This window comes from Typopeltis vanoorti, chromosome 6 (assembly GCF_054136105.1).
Source record: "Typopeltis vanoorti isolate ZY-2024b chromosome 6, IOZ_Tvanoo_1.0, whole genome shotgun sequence".
NCBI classification, from domain to species: domain Eukaryota; kingdom Metazoa; phylum Arthropoda; class Arachnida; order Uropygi; family Thelyphonidae; genus Typopeltis; species Typopeltis vanoorti.
The window spans coordinates 23,639,459-23,667,016 of NC_143554.1; the positions used below are offsets into that span (position 1 = coordinate 23,639,459).

Here is a 27,558-nt window from a genome sequence, read left to right on the forward strand (position 1 = left end):
AAATCAAAAAATATTCTTGTCTATGATAAATGAATTTGTATAGAGCTTTGAAATTCAAAACTGAAACAACTCTTTTACAGTCTAATTAAAACCAGTAAAATATTTATTCACTAAAGTTGGAAGAGTTTTCTTTTTATTTATTTATTTTTTTAATGTCAGTAAGTTAGAATACAATATATGGATTCTCCCTTTAAAACTCATTTCTGTCTTATTCTAGGCTGCTGGTCATCGTATAGGTGTAGTTATAACAGCAATAGTGACTTTGATGGCAAGTATTATTATTGCTTTCATTTTTGGCTGGAAACTGGCTTTAGCTCTTACTGGTATTGTTCCAGTATTACTAGCTGCTGGAGGGTTACAAATGAGGATTGAGAAAAGAAACCAGAAACGAGATATAGAACTTATGGCAGATGCTGGACATGTAAGATTTCATTGAAGTTTCTTTTTATACAAGTTAAAACATTCATTTTTAAGGAGTTCGTTTGTCTGCACAACAAATTTTTTATCTTTAAAAGAAGATGTGATGAATTTAAATATGATTTCAATATTTCTATTTCACCTACTGATTTTGGATGAAGTAGAATTTTTTTTAAAAAGTATCTAATTAAGTATTAAGTATCAAATTATGCATCTAAATAAACTTTTAATAATAACATATTCTAAGCAAATCAATTATGGAATTTAATTTACCTATGTTATGAATAAATATTTATTAAGAGCAGAATTTTTGTTCTAGTTTCAAGACCATTCTCAATGCAAACAGTTAAAGAGACAAAATACAATAGGATAACAATTGAAAATTATACAGTATGTATGTAATATTCATTGGAAGAGGACAGCCTGATCTGTATTAAGAATCATGAAATGGGCATTGAAATTATTATCAGTTAATAAATTATTTAACACATCATGAGGAGTATTGAGTGAAATTGCTTCCCAAAACTGGGAAATTTTAAGCTAACATAAAAGGAAATGAAAATTTTATTTTCAGTTTAGGATAATGAATGTCAGCTTCACAGCTTTCTTTATATAATTGCTCTATTAAAAATCAGCTCAACTGTAAAATCTTAGTCTTATTCTTATGAATCTGTGTCTAGTAAATATGGTGCAATGGACAAGACTTGTTGTTTTCTAAGTGTATTTCAGCAGAATCAGTCTATAACAAATGAGACCGCATGTGCAAGGAATTTAAACTCCAGAACACGAGAGAGAAAGAGAAAAAAGATGGCATCTTTCATTAGGAGAGTATAAGAACAAATTCACTTTGCAAATCAGATAGAAGGGGACTTAAAAATTAACCTGGCATAAAAGGCTGGCAAGCTTCTCAAACACACCCTTTATATAAGGAATGCAGAAACTTCCTCAGAAGAAGGAATCAGATGATAGCTAAAAGTATCACTGTGTACTTTGGTGATATCATTGGGATTGTAGCCATTAGAGATGAAAGCGGCTCTAATTCATATTAGTATTATTACTTCAAACCTCTATAGCTCAGACAAGCCCTTTGTTTGGAAAAACCTGGTGTCAAATCCCATCTGTAATGTGAGAAACCTTTATCAGGTGTTTTCAATCAAATGGTGAGTTAGCTAGTCTTGTGTGGAAGCTTTTTTTTCCCCCTCTCTGAAACTTGGGTGTTTCATCTCAAAAAACAGGCAAACCATCCCAGTGAACACACAGATCTAAGGCATAAATACTTGCCCTTAGGGGATGCAGCAGAGGAATGGCTCACCGGCTGCATTAATGGCTTAAAACCCCTAATTAGAGGACTCGAACCATCTTGGACATCATTATAGAGGTCAAACACTCACAGACTACTTTACCTTGCCCTGCCTTAATAGTGAGCGAGAAGAGCCTATATCTGATAGACCCTTTTCACTAACTTATATGTTCCAATCATATCAGCTATCTTCCAAGCTCTGAAGATCACATTTCCTCATACTTAACATTCCAAGTTCTGAGACAGTCTTAGTTATTCACCTCTGCTCTCTCTCTCTCTCTCTCTCTCACCAGTATGGCCAGATGACCAGGTCTGTGCACATAAATTCGAATGAGGAGTAATTAGCACCTTGTACAATGGAACTGTCACCTTCTTATCTATATCTGTGAGTGTTCTTCGCATTATAGCAGCAAATTTAACCCTTATAACGTTTATGATGTGTCCCCTGAACTTCAGTTCCCTATCCACAAAGATCCCTAGATCCACTGCCTCCTCCACCTCCTAAAGCAGAGTTCCTCCAATATGGTAAATCACATTCCATCTTCTTAGCAACATTGAAATAACATCCTTATTCTTCAGTTCTGAGCACCAATCTGTTCAAATCCTCTTGTAACAACATCAACTTAGAACTTCCTAATTTAGCATCATCAGCAAACAACTGAATATCTCCTTTCATACTGTGAACTATATCATATATTGATACCTATATTAAACAAAGGTGGTTCCAAAACAGAACCCTATGGAACTACATTGGTCCCCTTCATTTTTTCGGACACTACACTCCTATACACAACTCACTGGCTTGTATCAGTCTACTCTAATGAAAGACACTTTCAGAAGGATTGAGAGAACATAAGGAATGTGTAAAGTGCACTAGGGTTGTGATGATGTCAGACTTCCAAGATGAACAATGATGAGAAGCACATCAATGTAGCTCTCAGTACTTGTTTTCTTTCTTTATACAAAAAACTGAAAAGAATCATTAGGTTATCCTTGGATGAGAATGTCCAGGAATGGAGTGTGATTGTTCCCTTCTAATTTGAGAATAAATTTAAATCCTCAGATGGAATAAATTAATTTTCTCAAGAAAAATACCAAGTTCAGATAAAGAAAAGTTTCAGACTATTAAAATATCATCAACATATCAAAGCCATACAGAAGAACTGAGAGAGAAGGTGATAAGAATATCCTGTTTTAAATGTTACACATAATAGTTATCCTGCATGGGAAAAATAGACAAATTCATAGCAGAAAATTCAATTTTATTTGTAAAAGTTATTTTTGCAGAGAAAGTATTGCCCGTTTATGGCAAAGTCAAATAATTTTCAATATCTGGAGGGGAAATCTGTGTGTAATAATTTTGTGTCTGTAAGACAGATATATGTAAAGAGAGAAACAACATCAAATTTAATTAAATGGTCTGTTGTTAGTAATTTAAGTCCGGAAATCTTGTTCTTAAAATCTTCTGAATTTTTAACAAATGATGAAGAGTTTCCATTAATTGGGGAGAGTCACTCTAACAAGTGTTTGGAATGGAAAGTTTGTAAATCAGACTGCCAGTAGAATCCACAATATCTTAAGGGAATTTTCATTATGAATCTGCAGAAGACCATAATGTTTTCTTCTTATTATTCTTATTATCCTCAGACGTCCATGGAGTCAAAGACTTAGTTCAAGGAGTCCATCTGTTATGTACACAGCTCATTGTTCTGTGCCATAAATACATTCATCACTCTCAATGCAAAAAAAATCTGCTTTTCACTCCTTTGGAACATTGAAATTCAACATTAATCTAATAAGAATCCCCCATACTAACTGATGTATCTCTATAATATCACCCTCTTAATCCTATCCTCTACACTGTAAACTGCATATTTTCAATCTTTCTTCATATTCAACATTCCAAAGACCAGAAAGCTCCTTATTCAATTGCCTGTGGACTCTTTACAATACCTCTTCATCCTTTTGAAAACCAGGTGACAAATCTGTGCACAGTAGTTCCATATGTGGCCTAATCACAACCTTATACTATGGAATCAAAATCTCCTTATTTCTACAAGTCATCGTCCTCCACATGATTGCCAGAATTTGTTGGGCAGGCCTCACAATTTTAGCGACATATCCTCTAAATTTTAGGTCTCAATCCACGATCACCCTTTCACCAAATCTCTTATTTTGTCCACTTCCTCTAATATATCCACACCAATTGTATACTCTGCATCCCATCTTTGTTTTCTGAATTTTAAAACCTTACACCATGCAATATTGAACTGGCCCATTCCCACTCCCATTCACTCAGTCTGTTTTGATTCTTTTTGTAAAACCACAACACCTGCTCTACTCCTCATATTTCTTCCCAGTTTTGCATCATGTGAAAACAATTGAATATCCCAATTTAAACTTTTCTAGTATCATTAACATAGGTTAAACAGTATTGGTTCTAAAACAGAACTTTGAGGTACACCAGTTGTGACTTTGCTCTTCTGAGATATTGCTCCTGTCTATACAAGGAGGGGGGGTTGAAAAGTTCTGATAAACACCTAGAATAAAAATGATATTAAAGCAACTGATATAACTACAAGAAAGAACATATCTTAAAACCCTTTAACTCCATGTTTCATCAAATTGTAATAATTTGTTCTTTTTCTTTTAGTGTATATAAGAAGACATCAGAGGTTTTGAAGAAATTCTAAGACACAGAGTGCACGTGCAGGCCATCAAGTTTTTTGTGCTGCAAGAAAAATCTGTAACCGAGATTCACCAAACTTTGTGGAAAACTTTAAGGGACTGTCCAAGCATACTGAACAGTTGCCAGATGGGTGGCCAAGTTGAAAACTGGGCATCCTGAGAATAACAGATACTTCCAGGTCAGGAAGACGTTCCACAGCAATCACACCTGAAAACATCAATGCAGTGCATGCCATAATCCTTGATGATAGACAGATACCAGCCAAAAACATGCAAAGACTCTGAGAATATCCAGGGAATGAGTTGTGATCATTATCCACCAACATCTAAATATGCAGAAGCTCTTAGGAAAGTGGGACCCCAAATTTTTGAATGCCGACCAAGAGAGAGAGAACATGTGCTGTCATCTCAAGGGATTTTGGGTCATTTTGAAAAATCAGGTGCAAAATGTTTGGCTTATATTGTGACTGCTGATGAAACATAGCTTCATCACTATGACCCAGAGACCAAATAACAGTCAGTGGAGTGGAGACACAAAGGTTCTCCATGGCCAAAGAAGTTCCAAATCAAAATGTCAGCAGGGAAGGTTCTTGCCATTGTCTTTTGGGATATGGATGATGTAATCCTTGCCGAGTATCTCAAAAAAGTGAAACTTTTACAGCAGCAGTTTATTTAACAGCTCTCAGGGGAACCTGTAATCCCCTAGAGAGTGTGTTCCCAGGTGGTGGATCAAGGAATGCCTCCCAGATATGGGTGGTAGGAAGAAAATGAACCTCCCATGGACCAATAGGCACTCAGGAGCATCTGATTCAGAATGGGTGGTCCCAAACAGCAACTGATCCAAAATGGATAGCTGATGAAATAGGAACTTCTTCCCCACTTGGTTCTTGGGGCCTCTGTGCAGTATAAGCCCCAGTGTTGTATTATGGATAGACACAGAAGCAAAAGAGGTATGCCATGCGATCTGAGTCGCCATCTGCCAATCCAGCAGCCTCTCAGGCTGGATGTGTGAAATATGCTACCGCAGGAAAAGACAACCTCATGAGGATTACCACCTGGAAAGGACTGAATCAAGCTGGGAAAATGGTGAATGTATGTAAAGAAATGGAGAGAATGGGAATCGATATCTTAGGAATAGGAGAAACATTTTGGAGAGGTGCAGACCAATTTGATGCATGTCTCCCAAATGGAAAACAGTACAATGTCATCACATCAGTAGGAGAATGAAACAAAAAAGGGTCTCTGCCAGTTTGGCAGGAAAAAGACTCAGAGGAAGACCAAGATATAGGTGGATTGATACAGTATAAAGTGCCTTAGAAGACAGAAATATAAGAGCTGATAATGTTGGAGTCTTGACAGGTAACAGATTGATTTGGAGAAAAATTTTAGATAGGAAGTTAGTGGTGATGTAAGTTTTTCATGTTATATTATCATATCCTGTAGATCCCTTGAGGATATGTGTCAGGAATTTGATGATGATGATCAAGTAGAATGGCCAGTCTGTTCAAAATAGTTGATGTAACAGGAGCATGGTACCTAATAAACACCAGGTAAGGAAAGAGGTGGTAATGTATCCTTTGTAAATGATAAGAAGTAGGACAGTTTCCAAGCTGGTTTGAAGGAAGTGTATAGATTAAATTTGTGAAGAATCCATGCTAAATATTTGGAGGTTCGTTTAAGGTAAGGTATTGAAATTCTTTTCACATTGGGCTGTAGTCTGGTAGACGGATGATAATTATCAATAATTTTTTGAATAATAGTTTTGTTCATCTATTATACATCAGGTTGCTTTTAATTTTAGTCAATTTATCTAACCAAAGGGAATCAGAAAAGCAGATTATATGAGTTCTATGCACAAGGCTCTTGATAATACCCATCTTCTGTGATGAATGATGGTGTGAAGATGAGTGAATGTATCTGCCACTAAAGGTTGGCTTCTGATAAACTAAAAATTCAACATGACCTGTAGGATTTTGAATTATTAAGGTATCCAAAAGGGTAGATGGTTATTCGATTCACATTGAATAGTGAACTTAATATATGAATATGTGACTTAATATATTAATATATGAAAATGTAATCATACACTTGGTTAAGGAAATATAATGTCAAAGAGTTGTTTTTCTTTATCTAGAACAACAACTCTTTGAATGAAAAGCTACTATGTGAATAGGGAGACTACATCATATGAAACCATAATCTTGTTATTAGACAAGATTACATTATAAGGCTAGTGAGATAAGACTGCCCATTGCTGTTCCTTTGGTTTGTTTGAACAATTTTTTATGACATGTAAAATAGCCTGCATTGGTGGTGAATTTTAATAGCTTAGCATATCTTCTTATTTTATTTTAGCAGTATGTTGTTTAATAGGATGACTACATCAAATGAAAGCATAATTTTGGACAGATATAGGTCTTTGATTTTCTGCTTAAAGTGAAGGTTGTTTTTAACATAAGAACTTGAGTAGCCAGTAAGATTACAAAGGTGCTGGGAGATGTTTTCAAAGTAAGTGGGAGAGCCAATACAGTCCTCTATTAGGCAGTGGGATGTCAATCTTATGCATTTTAGGAAGACCATAGAGACTAGGCAGATAGGCATGACGAATTCATAATGTTTTTTGTAGATTTCTTTTTTAAAAGAAGTTTAGTCCATCAGTAACTTATGTTCAGATATATGAGGCATGTTTAAAAAAAAAAAAAGACTGAACTTTTTAAATAGCATGCTGGGGCTACTACTGAGAGCGCACCTAGCTGCAGATTTTGACAACAAACTGCCAATATAACTCGACAATTAATCGTCGAGTTATATCCGCTAGTGAGCATATGCACAAGCTGTTCGTCAGATTAGTGACAAAGTGACAATGTAAGAGATTGAATAACAATGTGTGTGTGTGTGTGAAATTTTGCTGCAAACTTGGTAAAAATTTTACAAAGACATTTCAGTTGCTTAATCAAGCATACAGGGAGGATTGTATGAGCCAAACACAATGCTATGAGTGGTTTTAAGTATCTATGAATGAGTCAGTCAAAGATCAAGGTGATGTTGGTTGTGTTTTTTGATTGGAAAGGTTGTCCATTATGAATTTGTACCACGTGATCAGATGGTAAACAAAGAGGTGTACCAGGAAGTTTCAGTGCTATTGAGGGATGTTAGGTGCAAGAAGAGGCCTGAATTGTGGGAAACCAGACTTGGATGTTGCACCATGACAATGTGTCGCTCTTCATCCGCAGTTATATGGTAAGCATTGGATATCTATTGTGCCCCGGCTACCCTATTCTCTGGACTTAGCCACAGCAGACTTTTTCCTGTTTCCGAAACTTAAAACCACCTTGATAGGATGTTGTTTCCAAACCATAAAGGAGATTCACAGAAAGTGCATTCCAGGAAGCATTCCAACAATGGAAGAAATGTTGGGAACGGTGTATCACCAGTAGAAGGGACTACTTTGAAGGGGGGACAGTGCTTAAAATGTAAAATGAGTAATAAAGTCTTTATGGCAAAATTTGTCTTTTTTTTTTTTTTTTTTGAATATGCCTCGTAAATGTTAGTCTTATGAACATGAGTATACTCTGATAAGGTCCATTTTACTTAGGTAAAATGTTCAGCCAAGATTATTTTCAAAATAAATTGTTATATAGTGATATGTAGTTAATTTTTACTTTACAAGTTATAATAATGAATCACCAGTATGTTACTATATTTCAGTGTTATTTGTATAGGTTTGTACAGAAGCTCTAGAAAATATTAGAACAGTTCAAGGCTTAACTCTAGAACACATATTTTTTGAAAAATATGTTTCACATCTCCTCCTTCCTTTCATGTAAGTTTTATGTGACTTAATTTCATGTTGTACATAGATAATATATTTACGAGAATCTGGAGGGTTTTTTTTTTTTTTTTTTTTTTTTTTTTTTTTTTTTTTTTTTTTTTTTGTATCAATGAAATCTTTGAATATATTAGATTGTTTCTCTAGTCCTGTTATCCCTGATTTGATATATAAACGAAACTAAATATATACATTATCCATTGCCATAATTCATAAATAAATATTCCTTAGCTTAGTAGAAACTTCACATGCATTTTTGATGCAGTCTTTCTAACATTCAGTAGAAGACAATAAACATTCTTTAAGCTTGCAGTCCAATTCAAGTAATTATTCCACTGAAGTTCCATATTTAAATTTTTAAAAAAATATATTAAAAAGTTGTGCATTGAATGGGACAAGGGACAATTAGAAAAAAAGGTGATGACTTGGTATGGAGATTCTGTGATTCTGAGTTTCATGCATTAGTATGTGTACACACAAACACGAAACTGAGTATCCTGTTCTGTGTCAAAGCCAACATGCTACCAAAGTCTGTTTCTGTTATTAGTATCAAGATAACAATCGATCAGTAGTGTGTGATTTTTAAATGTTTCATCCTGCCAAGATGTCAAAGTGTACAACAATATGCACACGCATGCACGCACACAATCTTCCTTTTACCCTCTTTTACCCTGCGGTGTTGAGGCTTTATTAATCATCGAACCTCAAGCCATTCACAGGATAAGGTGGTCAGCCCTACGCCCTGGTGTATCCTATATCCTGTAGTATTGAATTCTCAAGACTGGTTTGCCTGCTTTGCGGGATGAAAAACTCCATGATAAACTGGGGAAAAAACCCTATATATATATGCATGCATATATTTTATGTGCAGTTACATTTTCAGTTGAATAATAATGTATAACTTCTAATTTTTTTAGAATTTTAGGAACTTATAAATGTAAAGTATGTTAAGTACTTTTTTCTGAAAGTCACTAATCTCCTAACCCAGCCTAACCTAATTGCTGCTCAGAAGAAACATAACTTGTGCATTTGCTTGACTGGCTTAGATGGAACACTTGTAGTGATGAATAATTTTGAATAATGAATAAGGGTAATAAATTTGGTATGAGAGAAGACTTGAAGGAATTGTTAAGGAAACAAACAGAAAAAGAGAGAGAGTAATACGATTTTAAGAGCTGTTAATCTTGACTCATTCATATTAAAACAAAGTATGAGAGGAATAGATTGAGGGTATGCAGAAAATTCAATGAAAACAATTAATCAAAAAACATTTCATCACACAGCAGTTAATCAAAAATCATTTAATCAAAAGGCGGTTCCTCAAAAAAACAATTCATCAATCAGCAGTTCATTGAAACTACAAATCATCAAATGAACAGTTCACTGAAAAATAAATTCAACAATTCCAGTGAAGTCTGTTTATTAAAAATAACTGCAGTTTTTATTGGATTAACTTGTATATTTTATGTAGATGTGTTTTTTAAGTTTTTTTTTTTGGGGGGGGGATATTCCTTTAATAAAAGGAATATCCCCCAACTACCCCCACCTGTATTTTGCATGATTTGGAAAAGATTATGTAAAAAATAATCTTTTCTTGAGGCCAAACATGGAATTTTTTTCAATCACTTACTTGAGACCTCCAATAAGCAGGATGGCTGTCTTACACAGGATAATAAAATTCATCACAGTAATCTACTGTTTATCTGAACTCATTTGGAAAGTGTTTTTTTGTTCAACGATTTGAAGAATCATTAACTGGTAATACTGGTTGGAGAGAATGACAGGATGATAAACACTGAGGGGGATATAGTAGAGATGCTAAATGAGAAATTTTAAAGGTATTCATTCTCATGAAAGTAATATCATGCAGAACTTAAGAGCAATGAAGGCAGAGAGGAGGAGCCACTGATGGTGAGTGAATAGGAGATATATGAAGAATTGAGTAAACTAAGGATTGTGGAAATGATGTCATTAAGACTGTACGACTTCATGTATATCAATGTGTATTTTGAGAGAATGTTCCAGGGAGTTAACAACAGCTTTAACTTTTTTTTTTAATATTGCACCCACCCACAAAAGGTTATTTGCAAACATAGTACATTTTGTAATGAAGGCAGGCTAGGGATATATTTGTTTTTTCTATTTTTATCAGTTTTATTTATTTTATTTAATTAATTAATCTACTTATTTTTGTGTTTTTTCGTTTTTTTTACACAGTCTGAAATCCTGCTCTGTAGACCAAACATGGAACATTTTCAAGCCACTTCAGGTCTTCATTAAGTGGGGAGGTGGTCTCACATTGGGCAATGGCATTCATTTATTATTATTATTATTATTATTATTACATGACACCTCCAGGTGCCCTCCCTCGATGAGTCTTTGGACTCATCGAGGGAGGGCACCTACTGTACAACTCTCTATCTTCACCACTCAATCCACCAACTACAATGAATTGCAACTACCATCATCATCTATGCCAGTGCCATCTACCACCTACCACTAGTATTTTCACAGACAATCACAAACATCCATGCCCACGGCAGGATTCGAACCCGCAGCCTTTTGGCTGGAGAGCGGATACGCTAACCACTCGGTCAACCAGGCCAATTCCTAAAGAAAATCACAAATATCCATATCCACAACCTGTTGGTTGGAGAGCAGGTATGCTAACCACTCAACCAACAAGGATGGAATAACATGAGTTTTAGACTGGGCCAAATTCCAAAGGAGTAGAAAAAAAGGGACAAAATTGTTTTGCTTCATAAAGGGGATGATCAGACCTAGGCTTCAAATTACACCAGTCTGTTTGTCTGGAGTTGTAATAAAGGTGTTAGAGAGGCTAGTGAAGAATAAGATTCAGAATTGGGTTGATGACTACAACATTCTCTTTGATGAACAACATGGGTTTGATAAAAGAAGATTATGTTTTAGCAATCTACTTACTATAATAAAGTGAATTATACTATAACATATGCATTGGATATATAAATGAATACTATAACAGATGCATTAGATATATAAATAGTAGTATATTTAGATTTTGCACAAGCCTTTGATAGATTACCACATAATAAGCTAGTAATTAAATTGGAGCAGTGGGGTTGGATAGTTTAGTGTATTGGATTGGAGATTGGTTGTCTGACAGGTATTACCAAATTGTGTATGGGGGGGATCGGTGTCACAGAAGGGTAAAGTCACTAGTGGTGTTCCTCCCAATGGTCTCTTTGGGACCATTGCAGATTGCAAATCATGCAAAGTTGCAATCTTTGTGAAGATTGCAACTTTGCATGAAGAACTGTGATGAGTAGGTGTGGTAGTTTTGCATGTGGAATGAATAAATTTTCTGAATTGGCAAATAAATGGGACTACCAGTGCAGCATAGCAAAGGTTTTAAAGTTTGAGAAGCAAACAGGGGGTCCAGAGTATGATTTGTGGAGATATTTTAGAGAAGGTAGAGGAGATGGTAGTGGTGGTGGATGATCACTTGAAAGTTTGGGGACATTTTGGTAAAAGTGTGAGGACATCACAACACATTATGGCAGTGATGCAGAAAAACCCTGTCTGACGTGTAGGAGTAAGGATTTGATGATTCCATTGTATAAGGCAGGGTTTCCCCAAACTTTGCTCCACGGAACACTAGTGTTTTGAAGAAGGTGACGTATTCTGCAAGAAATTCTCCTGGAATTTGTCATTTGAGTTTTCTAAGCATTTTTCATGAATAAATATTTTATAGTGGAAATATTCTGAGGAGAATAATATTCGTGAATATGTTGAAAAGCTCAGGCCCAGAACACCTAATAACATCTGTGTATCATTAATTTTCACACTTCAAAACCTTTCAACATTTGGGAAAGGGAATACTGCTGTTCTTGACAGGTCATAAAAATTGCCTGCAAGTGGATTATTACAATGGGTGGCATATCCTCTGTTCTCAAAACTGAAGGAAATGACATCTGTGTAGCAAATGTCAATAACCAAGCAGCATATTTTTAAACATGGAAATATTCATGAATTATCGTTAATTTTCACACATTGAAATCTTTCAACAATCGGTAAAGAGAATACCTCTGTTTATGACTGATCATAAAAATTGCCTGCAAGCCGATTACAACAACGGGCAGCGTATCCTCTGTTCTCAAAACTGAAAGAAATAACATCGTGTTGCAACTGTTAGTGAATAATCAACAAGGAAGTATAAAGAAAATTTTTCCACTAAAATTTAAGATCAAGGTAGTCTATATCCGGTTCTCAAATGCAGTAATACTGAATACTTTCTTCACAAGTTCGTATTGTAGGGTGAAAGTTTCAAAACCGTAGTGCCATGATTTTTTAAAAGTGATAGGCCTGCAGATTTAAATTTTAATATGAATAAGAGACAAGGGACTTTGTTTAATTTCGGTATTAAGAAATCTCTTATCGAAGGTGTTTGTGACGCAACAGATAGTGAGTCATCCACCACCAGCCTACAAAAGCAATTTCCAGGCTGTACAGAAGGAGGGGTAAACTACCAGCACAAAGGAGAAAAGTCTGCATTCACTCGTAAGTACTTGTACTTATAATAATATTATACATTTTTGGTGATCAGAATGGGATATGTCAATGAAAATCAGCACAAATTGATTTAATGATGTTTTACTAATTAATAATAAAAAATTAGCTAAATTAACAATTAATTATTAATTAAACATTACAAAATAACCAAGATATTCCTTGAAAATTTCAGGATTTGTGAAGTGTTCCATCATAGCAAAAGTTTGGGAAATGCTGGTATAAGGCTTTGACCAGACTGCATATGTATTACTGTGCACAGATTTGGTCACCTTGCTTTGGTTCAGAGAAGATTGACTGATGTGGTTTCTGGTCCCTGGAATTGAGTATGAAGACCAATTGAGGAAATGCAAATTGCAGAGTCTAGTAGATAGAAGGACAAGGGGGACACATGATCAAGACATATACTGTCCGACCACAGATCTGAGATCCTAGTCTGGCAACTTGCCAAGAGGAGTCAATCCATGTCGAAGTGGAAAAAATAAATAAGCTGATGTACGAATTGGTCACCAACATGCAAAAGCACGTGCTTTATACGTAAAATTTTCCAACTGTTATACAAGCAAAATAGTTACCACTTTAAAAACTACAATGTTCATAAAAGAAAAGATAATTTTCCATTAATTTGTAATAATACACAACTCATTCCACAAGACAGATTGATTACCCTATTATCGAAATGGATTCTCCTTCTGACATGTAGAGAAGTGTCGAAGAGTCTCGTACCTGGGCATACAGTAAGTTGGTAAGGGGTTATTATCGGATTAATGTGCATCAAATTTTTCATAGAATGGGTGGAGACAGAAGGAGAACAAGAGGCAATCTCCGAAGCTGTATAAGGAGGGTGTTAGCAAGAGGTTGAAGAATATGTTTTTTGCATGGAGAGTTGTGGGTGGTTGGAATGTTTTGCCTGGAAGTGTAGTGGGTGTAGAGACAGTGATACTGGCACCTGACTCTATTCTGGAAGGCAGTTGGTGTTTCAGCATGGTATTGTGGAGGTAGCAGTTTGGAGTGTTATTTGTTTTTCCAGGTTGTATCGAAGTGTTAATCATAATTAAATTTTATAGGATTCAGGATTAGGTCTATGAACTTGAAGAATGTGTTAGATAACTTTCCCCAGTTGATTACTGATAGACGGTGAGGAGTATTTTCTATTCTAAGCCTAAGTGAAGCAGTATTGGGCTGTGGTCAGAACTGAAGTTTCATTCAGCCTATATTGGTGATAAACGTCTTGGAATATGATGATGTCTAAAACATCAGGATATCTTGTCGTACTATAGCGTGTGGGTTCTAGAAATCCCACAACCGCATGATATTCCCTTGTGGCCACAAAATCATTAGGGATTTTACCATTCCTATTAGGGGCCCTACTATTTTAGGATGGGTGCTTGACGTTTAAGTCGGCTGTTACTAGCACTGCTCGGTTCTAGTATCTCCACTAAGTGGTTTCAAATAGCTGTTTGCTGGTGGAGTTATACATGGAGTCAATTTCCACTCCTGTAGTCTCAGTGTTAGCAGTTGAGGGTTTTTCAGTTTCATTGTGCTTAATGTTGTGTTTGAGATAAAGATATCCATGTTAGGCTGAGCCTTGAATTTTTGGTAGAGCAGAGATGCATTTCTTTTACCAGGATTAGGTTGGTGTCATGGCACGTCATGAATTCTTGAACTTTGTGCATTTTGTTTACTAGGCCGTTGGCATTCCAGAAAATGATCTGAATAGAATGAGGTCTTCTATAATTTCCTTTAGTGTTACATGGTGATCAGCATTCATTTCAAATTATGGAGACTACAACCATGTTAAAATTAATTACTTTAATTTCCTGCCATTTCGACCTTCATATTAAGGTCATCATCCGAAGTATACAAGCTATATTACATTTTAAACAGTATGCCAAAGTGACAATGATTTGATCAATCATTATTCTACTGGGCCTGACCTCTATATTATTTATAACATCAGAGAACAAATTCATATAGATATATCTATTACAGCAAAAGTGGTGTCTTGATTTAACATGAGAGTTGTTATATTAGATTTAAGATCCTGGATTACTTACAGTCCTATTTATAGTTAACTCTTAAACGAAAAGGTTATCATCATTAGTTGCATCAGTCCTGGGACTGGTAGCTCAGCAGCAATTTCCTCCATTTCTCTCTGTCATTGGCTTTCTTCTTAATCTCCTGATAACTTCTCAAACCTGTGCTTTCTTTGACTCGGTCAACAAAGCTTTTCCTTGGCCTGCCCCTTCTTCTTTTCTCCTCTATTTTACCTTCAGTTATTCTTTTCATAAGGCCATGCATGCTGAAGTATATGTCCAATACATGTGAAAGTATATATGTGAAATATGTCCAAAGTATATGTGAAAAGGTTATGTGGGTTGAATATTATGTGCCTTCCATATTCTTGGGATTTTTAGACCATCATTATTGTTAAGATTAGGGTGGATGATAAGAATTTCACAGGCCTCCTTAAATTTACATTCATACCATGTCATACTATAAATGGAAAGACACCTGTGTTTACATCAAATCTCTATTCGTACCAAACGTGGTATGAATAGAGATTTGGGCTTGATGATCAAATTGCAGACAGTTGTGAGGTCAAAGATCTCGCACTGCTCTTTACTGATGTTGGCCAGTGGTACCATGTAGCACCACCTTCATTTTATTGTTTTTCCTGTTTTTCAGGGCAACGTGTTGTATGGGACTCTTTTTTCATTCATGAATTTCATAATTGTGTGGTAGTTGGTCAACAACTGTGGATGTCTTCATTGATGTGCTTAGCACTGCTGATCTCCATTTTATGGAATTTTAGACTTGAGGCTGATGTGGTCCACTGTACCTTGTCTCACATTATGACCAATGGTATTCTTTCCTGATTGTTGGTCTTTGCATACATGGACATTTCAGTATATTTTCATTAGTTGTTTCTTTGCAGCTGATTTGGAAACCATTCAGGTCTCTGCTAGATTCTTCTACAGCCTACTCCTGTTCTTTTGTTGGCCTAATGAAGTCATCCTGCAGGATGTCTGCATTACCTTCATTTACCATAATTCTTCCCAGTTTTCATCATCAGCAAACAACTGAATATTTCCCATCAGATTATTTTCTATATCACAGATGCATAAATAAAACAACAATTAATGTATTGAGTCCTGTGGTACACCACTGGTCACCTGCCTTTGTATAGTCACCACTAGTCACCTCCATTTGTATACAAACACAACAACTCATTCCTGATCTACAGCTAGTTCCACTGATACCACTCATTCAATGTGATCTCTCTCCATGCTCGACTGAGACCATTTCCCTTTCTGCTTATTCATTTTAGCACCCTCTTCAATTCCTACTGTTTCCTCTTGATCCCAGGTCATCCCATTCCTTACATGTCTACACATGCTCTCACATCCTCTTGGAGCATCCACCTTTCTCACACTGTGTACCCTTGTCCACCCTGAACCTCCCCATTTCCCTGTTCCTCTTGCATACCCATTCTCTCATTTTCCATACTCATGCCACTCACTTCCTCATTCATAACCACCTCTTCAATCTCTCCTGTCTCACTCTCCTGCTCTTCCACATCACTTCCCACTTGATCTGATTCATTCTCTGTACTCACTTCTCTTCCTTCCACCAGTAGTCTCTCCAAGCGACTCACACCATAACCGCTCAAATGCAGTATCGCTCCATACAGTTCACTTCGTCCTTCAAACTCATTCCACACATTAACAAACTGTACCCCCCCCCTCTCCTCATACATTTTAGCCAACATATCATTCATAATCCTTGCTCTCTGCCTCATCTCACAACAGTCATACCTAGGCAACACCCTTACTACCCTTCCTGTCACACTATTCTCTTTTATCCATCTAAGCAGCCTCCTGATATCCATTCTGACTTACTCTTTGTCCTCTGTCAAGTCATTCATACCTATTAAATCATCAAATCCTTTGCTCGCTCCCTCCTCGTATCCAATGCCTCAATCAATCTACTATTGTACTGCCTGGAAAACATACCTTAATAATCGAGTCGCCATACAAGGCCATTATATAGCACCAATATTGCTGCTTTAGAGTAGACTGTCACATAGCTTAATATAATTTAGGCCTAATATAGCAGGATTGCAAAATGTGACACAGATATTTGTGAAAATTATATAAAAATAATGCAAATGGGTGAAGTTATTATTGAACTAGGTTTTCAAGAATGAATCATCAATAAGAAACAGATTATTGAAATTAATTTCTCTTTCTGACCTGCCACTCAGTGTGCACTCTGAATGCAGTTCCCATAGTCTACTAATGAAAACATTTTCTTACAAATCATGTATTTGTTAAGATTCTACTGCTGTTTTATTGTTATTATTAAAAAGAAAGTAGTTCATAATTTCTTGATATGTTCAGGATATAATAAATACACAATTAAGTTTACATTATTACTGACTTCTTATCAACAATTTTCTGATAATCTGTTATTTATAACATCTCCAGAGTGTTCACATCTTACCTTTCAGTTTTGTAAGGTACTACTAACTGCATAAATTTATCTAAACCATGGTCTTCATCTGAGACTTTTTTTTTGCTGTCACCTTGGAATGAAATACTTGTTTTGCAAACCTTTCTCTTCCCATTCTCTTTATCACTATACTATCTTATATTAATTCTGCTCAAACATCCTTGAATGCTGGCAGTATCATATTTCTTCCTAATATCTTCATTTTGAATATGATTTTCCACTGATGTCATCTGTTCATTCCCTTCATTTTTCTCAGAACTCTAATATCTGTGATCTCCAGTTATTGATAAACTATTTTATTTCTAACCTACTCTCAGAATGATAAAATTGGTTTTAGCACTGTCTTGTTTACCATCTTTGTTTATTCTATTGTCCATATCCATGTTTAATTCGCAATCTTGACTACAAATTCTCCTTGAATAGAACTGAACTGTTTTACTCATTCTATAGGTTTACCATTCGGCATGCAAATAATGTTTTTAGAGTGTCTGTCTTTTTTATTGCTGATATTTATTCTAAATTTGTTACAGCAGATATTCAGTTTAGACAAGGAATCCTGCAGACTTGTACAGGATTTATTTAAGAGTACATCTTCTGCATAGGGCAAATGATAGAGTATAATATCTGATTTTGATATCAGGTTACTGTGGGTTTGAATCCTGCATAAATCATTAATATTTGTGAGAGCCTGCTCCTGAGAAGCTTATATGCCTACTTGAGTTTATAATAATGTAATTATTTTCATCATACCCTCCATTGGAAGGTGTGATATTATCAACAGCTTTCTTAAGTCCACAACTGGAGAAATACATCTCCTACTTCTTCCATTGTGACTGATCTTGTTTATCTCTGCACCATGAATGTCCATAAGATTTTTTTAAAATCTTAAATCTTTAAAGCACTAGATTTTTTTAAAACTCTTCTTCACCTTTTTATCATCCTCACAGCTTAAGTTGTATCTCAGTCTTCGAGATGAAGACACTTTCAACACCTATGCATCACTTTCTTGTTTTGTATCTTTTTTTTACATTAATTCCACCCATGAAAGGTTGTAAACCTATCATACATATATACATTTATCACCATGAGCAGGCTAAGAATGATATAACATGGAACTTTCCCCTATAATATGCAGTATGATAGTGGTTTCTTACTAGGCTTTATTACTTAATAGTGGTTTCTTATCATAACCATTATTATAAGGTGCATTGTTAGAAATGCACCTTATAATAATGGTTATGATAATAAATCAGTGTATATATTTTTGTAGGGATTTCCATAAAGTTCATATCAGATGATATCTTTGGGGGAACTGTAAGATTACAGTGAATGCATCTTGAATTAATATTAAATATTTGTACATATTTTTCCTTACAATATCTAATATGGCCATTTTTATTCTTAGTGAAAATAAGAAGCATGCATGGGTCTATGCCTTAGCCTTTGCATTTTCTCAGGGTATTATGTTTTTTACATATGCTGCAGCATTCAGACTGGGAGCATATCTAATTACTATTGGAGAAATGGAAGCTGTAAATGTATATAGGTGAGTTCTATTTCATGTTATTTTGTATATTTCTTTAAGATTCTATTCATATTATAGTTTATCCGTCTTTACCTTCTAACTCTAGTCCTCATATCTCTGATAATTTTTTCAATATGATGGCCTGGTTGGCCAAGTGGTTAGCATATCCGCTCTCCAGCCAAGACGATGTGGGTTCAAATCCCACTGTGGCCATAGATGTTTATGATTGTCTGTGAAAATACTAGTGTTGGTGACAGGCAGTAGAAGGCATTGATGCCCTCCCTTGATGAGTCCTTGGATTCCCTGGAGGTGTCACATAATAATAACCACACTTTAACTTAGGCGAAAGAACAGGTAGGTGATACCTAGTTCTCTCCCCTCCTGTCATACTGAAAAAGTTATTCTTTATTATTCTACAAAACCACTTTAGTAAATGATATGTTCCTGTCATATCCTCTTCTTCCATCTATTAACCAACAAACCATCATTCTGTCCTCAGGAAGCATTCTGCTGAACCTAACGCCATCTTGGTCATCCACTTATAGATTCATTCTCCCTCCCCTCCCTCTAGGGATTTCCTAAAAAAGAAAAAAATACTCAGCACAGTAGACCTAGTACATTTTTATCTTATTCTTCTTTATAAAATTACTAACTCCTTTATTCCTACTTATCAGTATGCTTTTTGACATTCACATGATCCTTCATGGGGTACTTAAGGATCAAAGCTGTATAACTAGGAGGAGACCTCCACGTAGCCTTTTAAGGAATGTGGAGAATCGACCAGGGCTTCTGATCTAATGTCCAATCCTCACTTTCTCATGATGCACCCTGTTAGGTATCTACCTTGATACGAAATGAATGAGGATGGGCTGGCAATTTGGGATTTAGCCAACCAAATTATATTCTTATTGGTGTAAGCCACAATATAAAGTAATGGTACAATATGACAGAATTTCATGCTGGCTGGGAAGTTGTGTGGTTAACCAGTTGCCAGAGAACCGGGGTGAACAGCGAAAAGTCAGCTACTGGGACAAACACACAAACACACCCTAACTCAACATCACCAAAGTTCGAAATCAGTACTATTAACATAAGAAGCCTGAATAGCAAACAAATGGAGCTAGCTGAGGAATTTGGATAAGTAGCAGATTGAAATAAAAGGGGTGACTGAAACAAAAAAGACAAAAACTGGTGAGATCTTTCTGAGCAATAAATACAAAATGTTATATTCATGCAATGATAATCAAGGAAAAGAAGGAGTAGCTATAATATTCAACACAAAATATGAGGCTAATCTTCTTGAATGGCAGTCAGTCTCAAGTAGAGTAATGTGGGCAAATATGAGAATGGGGAACTGGACAATGAGACTTATTTGTGCCTATGGTCCCACAGAAGGTTCTACTAAGGTAGAAGTGGAGGAATTTTTTGATGCTTTAGAAAAAGCAACTGACACAATGAAAAAGGAAAAGTTGGTCCTTGTTGGGGATCTAAATAGCAGAGTAGGAAATGATTGTGAGACATACAAAAATATTTTGGGAAAATTTGGAGAAAAGAGCAAAGCCAATAATAATGACAAATGCCTGTTGGATTTCTGCTCAGGACATGGACTGGATATTACCAACACAACGTTCCAGAATAAAAATGTGCACAAATTCAAATGGAGAGAAGAGGCAAGGAATAAGAAAAGTCTCATTCACTATGTTATTGTTGATAGTGATGTTTTCTCACCGGTGCAGGGCACTAGAGTGTACATAGGATTTAAAATTGGAAATGATCACTGTTTAGTCTTGAGCAGAATAAAATTGAATTTCATATTGAAAAGAAGAACACGTAAGAAAGTTTTAAAGTGAATAAAAGTTGAGCAGTTCTCATTATTCATTTTCTTGAATAATGTTTTTGTATTCTCTTAGAATACAAAAACATTATTCAAGAAAAAATGAAAGAGTTTGAGAACAGGAACCAAACCTTGCAGGTTCGGTGGCAAATCCTGAAGAAAACATCGATTGATTCAGCAGAGAGGCATGTGGTGAAGTTGTCTGCAGGGATAGAAAAATCAGAACTCCATGGGGGAACACAGGAAGTTAAAGAGACAATGAAGGAAAATAGGAAAGCATATCAAAGGTTCTTGGCAAATAAGTCAGCTTGTGCTCTTAGAGAATACAGAGACAAATTTAAGAAAGCTAAACATTGTGTAAAAGTAGCTAAACAAAAGTCATGGGAAGACTTTGATAAGAACATAGAAAATAAATATCAAGCAGGTGGCAAGATATTCTTGAAGTTGTTGAAAAAGCTCAGAAATGGAGGCAAGAATGCTGTAAAATGAATTAGACATGAAAACTGGAGAAAAAGATATCTTTGATGTATGAAGTAATTACTTTGAAAAATTGCTACATGAAACAATCAGTAACAGCATAGTGGTAAAAAACCCTCAACAAGCATGCAATCAGGAATACACACATCCATACTTGAAGTAGAAAAAGTCATCAGAAGGCCTAGACAGAGGGACAAATTCCAGATGATTGTAGTAGAGCTCTCATAGTACCCATATATAAAAAGGGAAATAAAACTTAATGTGAAAATTACAGCAGTATTTCCCTACTGAGTGTTCCTGGTGAAATTTATGCAAGTATACTTGAACAGGGCCGGCTCTACCAATGGTACAACGTGTGCATTTGCACGGGGTGGCAATTTTTTGGCGACCAAAATGAAAGTGAATAAAATGAAGATGTGGAATAAATAATAATAATTATTATTATACCGCATAAGATTGCAGTTTTTATAATAAGTTGACTAATGACTTATTATGTCCATGATGCTGTTTCTATTTCCGACAATCCGTCGACCAATGATACTCACGTAATGCTCTTCGGTAATCGAAGCTTTGTGAGTCATTCTTCACTTACTTACTTTCCCTTTCCCTCTCGCCTCTCCTCTCTGTTCCTTGCATACGCAACAATGGAATCTGCAATAAAACTGCATTTAAAAGTTCATTATGTGATATTATATTTCCATCTTGTGCTTGTTAACTTATTATGAATTGAATTTCCCACTGTTAGCTGGTGTTAAATTCTGAATGAGAAGAATTATAATATAATAGTATCTCATTCAGAGTTTAACATAATCTGCCATTCCCAAGGCCAATTTTGTTCATCAGAATAAATGTTAAAATATTACCTACTGTTGTGTGCCACTATTTTGTATAATATATTGTAATATATTTGTAAAAACTTGTAGTTGTTAGTTGTATTAATCATGCTAATTCTTAGTATTGTGTATGCATACCATGTGAACTAAACATGGGAACTTGGAACTTAATCTGATTATATAAGGAGACTGACTAAGGTAGTTTCTGACCTCTGGAATGTTGAATATGAGGAAAGATTGAGAAGTTGTAATTTGCAGAGTCTGGTGGACAGGAGGGAGAAGGGGAGATATGATACAAGTTGGTAAGGAGTTGTTATAGGATCAATGCTGGAGAAGTTTTACAGAGAATAGTGGGAGATCAGAGGAGAACCAGAGGTCATCTCTGGAAACTATATAAAGAGGATGTGAGTAGGGGAGTGAGAGGCAGGTTTTTTTCATGCAGAGTTGTGAATGATTGGAATGCCTTGCCTGAGAATGTGGTGTCTGCAAGGAGTTTGAATGTGTTTAAAACACGGTGTGATGAGCTGTGTGTGTGATAAAAGGACCTCTCAGATGAGTCTTTGACTCCATAAGGTCTTGGGGGTGGTAATAATAATAATAATAATAATAATAATATGAATTACTGCCTAAGGCAAGACACATGTACTAGAAAATGAGTCATATATGAAGTAATTGAAATTTCCACTAGAGTCCTTCTCTTTGAGTAACGGCCGTCGATACTGTAATCTACAGAACGTTTCAGTTGTTTGTGAGCATGTATTAAGGAAAGTTGATTTTGCTCAGTGTTAGTGACTGTTACAGTGATTAGTTTTTTTTAGAGTTTTATGTAAATTAGTATTTAGTACAGTGTTTCAACCTCCATTAATTACTAAATAATACCATACTAATAATAATATTTTATTGTAGGGTTTAAAACAATTTTAATATTCAAATAGATTACAATGTCTGATAAAAGAAAAAACTCTCAGGTGCAGAATATCACAAACGGAAACTGGATAAAGAACGTGATATTCAAAAACATAGCGGGACTTTACTTAAATATCTAAAAATTGAATCAGCTGATGTAGGGCAGGAGGAAATAAGTAAATGTACCGAAACCAATGATTCTGAGCTCATGGTAAGTACTTCTAATCGGATCCCAGTAACATAGACATTGCAAGGAATCTTGAAAATGAGACCGATATGACAATTTCCGAATCTAGAGATTTAAGTGATGAACTTGATAGGTACACTGATCTAGCTAGATCTGGAATCCTTCTTTAAGCGATGCCGAAAGACTGGAAATCATAAAAAAAAGGGCCCACTAGAGAAACCAAACAGTGATTTCATTTTTCCATGCATCTCTAATGGTAGGATATTTTCATTAAATTTTTACACCAGGGAACTAAGCAATGGATAACATATTAATCGATCATGGTTAGTGTATTCAAAAGAAAAAAGATTCTGTATTTTGTTTCTGCTGTAAGTTGTTTTCCTGTAATATGTCATTCAATACTGATGGGTATAATGATTGGGGTCATTTGTATGTGTATCTTAATGAGCACGAGGAATCTAAAAACCATCTGGAGTCCCATAAAAAGTGGATTGAATTATTGTCCAGGCTTAAATTAGAACAGACAATTGATTCAATGCAACAAAAGTTATTAAATTCAAAAATTCAGCACTGGAGGAGCATAATAGAACCCGTAATTGCTGTTGTCCAGTTCTTGGGCCAACAATGCTTACCATTTCGTGGAACATCTGATAATTTATATGACTAACAATGGAAATTTTTTACAGCTTGTTGAACTGATTGCCAGATTTGACAGTGCTATGTCTGAACATTTAATGAGAGTAGCTTGTGGTTCGGCCCAACATTATCTTGGGAAAAAATATTCAAAATGAATTGATTGCTCTCCTCTCTGAAACCATAAAAAAACAAATAATTTCTATGGTTGAGAAAAGCTAAATATTACAGCATAGTTGCAGATTGTACTCCCGATATAAGCCACATTGAACAATTAACATTAATTGTAAGATTTGATATGGAACCAACTAATATCAACATTCATGAGCATTTTCTCGGTTTCATTCCTGTAGAAGCCACTACATGCTCAGCGTTAACTGAATGTATCATAAGAAAATTATCAGACATGAATATTCCAATCGCAAACATGCGTGGCCAGGGTTATGACAATGGATTGAACATGAAAGGAAAGCATTCAGGAGTTCAACGATGCATTAGGGACTTGAACCCAAGAGCTTTTTATATCCCTTGCTGTTCTCATTCTCTCAGCTTGGTGGTCAATGATGCCGCAATGTCATCTAGAGAAGGGATTTCATTTTTTGAAACAGTTCAGAAATTGTATGTGTTTTTCTCAGCGTCAACGCTGCATTGGGGAATCCTTAAGACACATATTACAACCCTAACGCCCAAGCCATTAAGTACAACTCACTGGGAATCTAGAATCGATACTATTCGTCCTTTAAGATACTATATTGAGGAGTTTTATTATGCACTGATAAAAATTGCTGATGATGAGTCAGTAGACAAAATGGCGAGACACGAAGCCGAAACCCTTGCTCTAAAACTTAGAGACTTTAAATTTTTATGTTGTCTGGTTATATAGCACTATGTTTTAAATGAAATTAATGTTGCAAGTAAACTGTTGCAAAGCATAAAGATGGAATTGTCTAGTGCCATAACAACATTGGGTAATGTTCTCAAAAGTCTTAAGAATCTCAGAAATGATAAATCATTTCAAAATTTTCTTGTCGATGCTACAACATTAGCTGAGAAAGTCGAAGCTGATGCTGATTTTAAACCAACATTCGAAAGTACAGATTGCATCAGAAGAAAAAGCAACATGATTATAAAGCAAGAGATGAATCTATTTTAGATCTCAAAACAAAATTCAAAGTTGAGTTTTTCTTTTTTATTATTGATGTTGCAACTAATTCTATTGAAGAAAGGTTCAAGCAATTGGAACATCACAGTTCACATTTTTCATTTTTATATAACATTTCTTAATTAAAATCTGAGACGACAAATGAGCTCTTAGACAATTGTAAAAACCTAGAAGCCGTTTTAACACATGAAGAAAATAGAGACATCGATACAATTGAGCTATGTGATGAACTGAAAGTAGTGTCCCAATTAGTACCAGAAAATATGCCACCAATTCTTCATTTTATTGTTGAAAATAACTGTGTTCCGAATGTCACTGTCGCCCTAAGAATATTACTGACATTGCCTGTGACGGTTGCAAGTGGTGAGCGTAGTTTCTCAAAACTGAATCTTATTAAAACATACTTACGCTCAACAATGGCCAAAACTAGATTGGAAGGACTTGCCATGATTTCAATTGAACATGAAATCGGTCAGAAATTAGACTGTGCAGACCTAATTTCTGATTTTGCAAATATAAAAGCAAGAAAAGTGTATTTTTAATCAGTAGATACTAAAAACAATATAAATTCTAAATAAAATAATGTGAAAATAGTGCTAAAACATGTACATTCTTTAGTTAAGTGTAACTCAACAGTTCACCATTGTACAAGTGAAGATCATTCCATATATATAAGTAATAAATTATAACTACATTTCATTTAATTGTTAATTGAGGAAATTGATGGTTTATTTTATGAATATGCAGTATTTTAATCACTTTATCAGTGCATTATTATTAATGGTACTATATTTAAAATTAATGGTCATGAAACTAACGTTGAACATAACGGTTTTCAAAATTCCAAAAGTTAATTTGAGGTTGGTGCTGGAGCGGCAAGTAATGGATTTCGTGGGGCAACAAATATTCCAGAGCTTGCCCTGTACTGGAAAAACAATTGAGAAGGATTGTGGAAGAGGAAGCTTGGTGAAGCGCAAGCTGTAATTCAGGCAAAATAGAGGCTGTCAGGATCAGATTTTCACTTTTGACAAATAGTTGAGAAATCATGCCAATATAACAAAGATCTGTATTTAAGTTTTGTAGATCTGGAAAAGGAACATACACAAGGTGCCAAGAGAGAAGCTATTCAATATGCTACAGTTATATGGTGTCGATGGGGCATTATATCAGCAGTACTTAGTCTTTATTTGAGTTGTAAATCAGCAGTTAGAATTGAAGGAAGTACAGGAAGATGGTTTAATGTTAAATCTGGTGTCAGACAAGGATGTACATTATCCTCTCTGTTATTCGTTATCTATATAGAACACATGAAGGAAAGTGGTATTAAACCTGATATCAAAATTGGAGATCTTAATGACAGCTCTTTACTTTATGCAGGTGATGTTATATTTCTAAATAAATCCAGTACAAATCTGCAAGATTCCTGACTAAATTGAATACCTGTTGTAATAGATATGGTATAAAAATCAGCAATAACAAGACAGACAATGAAAATAGGCAGAAGCATTGAAAATATCAATTGCATTGTGAATGAAGAACTATAGAACAAGTAACACATTTCATCTGCTTAGGCACGATTTTTTGTGAAAATGGTAAATTAAATATGGAAATAGACAACAAAATCAACAAAGCTGGTATGGTAGGAAGTCAGCTGAATAAATTTATATGGAATAAGCAAGAAATTAGTCAAAACACTAAATTAGCTGTATACAAGACACTGTTTAAGCCAGTTTTAACTTATGGATGTGAGAGCTGGTTTAGAAATAAAACACTTGGCCATAGATGAAAGACCACAGATATGAGTGTCCCGACAAAGATAAGGGACATGACCAGATGGCATTAATGGCAATATCATATTAAAAATGAGGATATTAGGAAAGAACTTGACCTTGTTAGCATCCAGGAATGTGTTAGTAGAGTTAATCTCCAGTGATATGGTCACTTAAGCAGAATGGGAAAGGAAAGATTAGCAAAACAAGTGTTCTCTTCCAGGTTGGCATGAAAAAGGTCCAGAGGAAGACCAAGATATAGGTGGATTGATACAGTAAAAAGCACCTTAAAAGACAGAAATATAAGATATGATAATGTTGGAGTCTTGACAGGTAACAGATTGATTTTATAGGAAAATTGTAGATAAAATTGTAGAAGTTAGTGGTGTTGTAAGTTTTTCATGTAGGTATAAGGGGGACCGAAAAGTAATCAATTAATTTTAATAGGTAATTTTTAGCCAATTGTTTTTTCTTAAATAACACATAAATTATTAAATTTGATTTTTATTTAAATATTAGCATTACTTTCTATTTAAAAAATCTGTTGTTTTTTTTTAATTTTAGATTATTTTTTTTAATATGGCAGACTTTAAAGTTGAAGAACACTATTTACGTCATTGTATGCTGTTTTTGTTTCACCAAGGAAAGAATGCTACCGAGGCTACCAAAATCATTTGCTCAACTTATGGAGACGTATTGAAGGTTAACAAATGTCAGCGATGGTTTAGGAGATTTGCAGAAAAAATTTTTGATCTCTCTAATCGTCCTTGATCTGGAAGACCTCTTACTCTAGATGACGATGCTCTTAAGACTCTCGTTGAATCAGATCCAAAACAAACCATATAAGAATTAGCAGAGAAACTTAATTCATCATGGTCAACTATCCAAGAGCACTTACATAAGAGTGCAAGGTTCTTAAACAGGGCATATGGGTA

The 27,558-nt window shown here is 35.2% G+C and overlaps 1 protein-coding gene across 2 annotated transcripts in view; it reads left to right on the forward strand.

Annotated features, from left to right (window-relative positions):
• LOC150105338 (ATP-dependent translocase ABCB1-like) overlaps positions 1-27,558 on the forward strand; it is a 417,983-nt gene that overhangs the window by 297,135 nt on the left and 93,290 nt on the right. For both annotated transcript variants that reach the window (XM_090394721.1, XM_090394720.1), the window contains exons 20-22: positions 218-421; positions 8,128-8,228; positions 18,703-18,843. In XM_090394721.1, the coding sequence (XP_090250847.1) occupies positions 218-421; positions 8,128-8,228; positions 18,703-18,843 (446 nt within the window). The remainder of the gene's footprint in view (positions 1-217; positions 422-8,127; positions 8,229-18,702; positions 18,844-27,558) is intronic.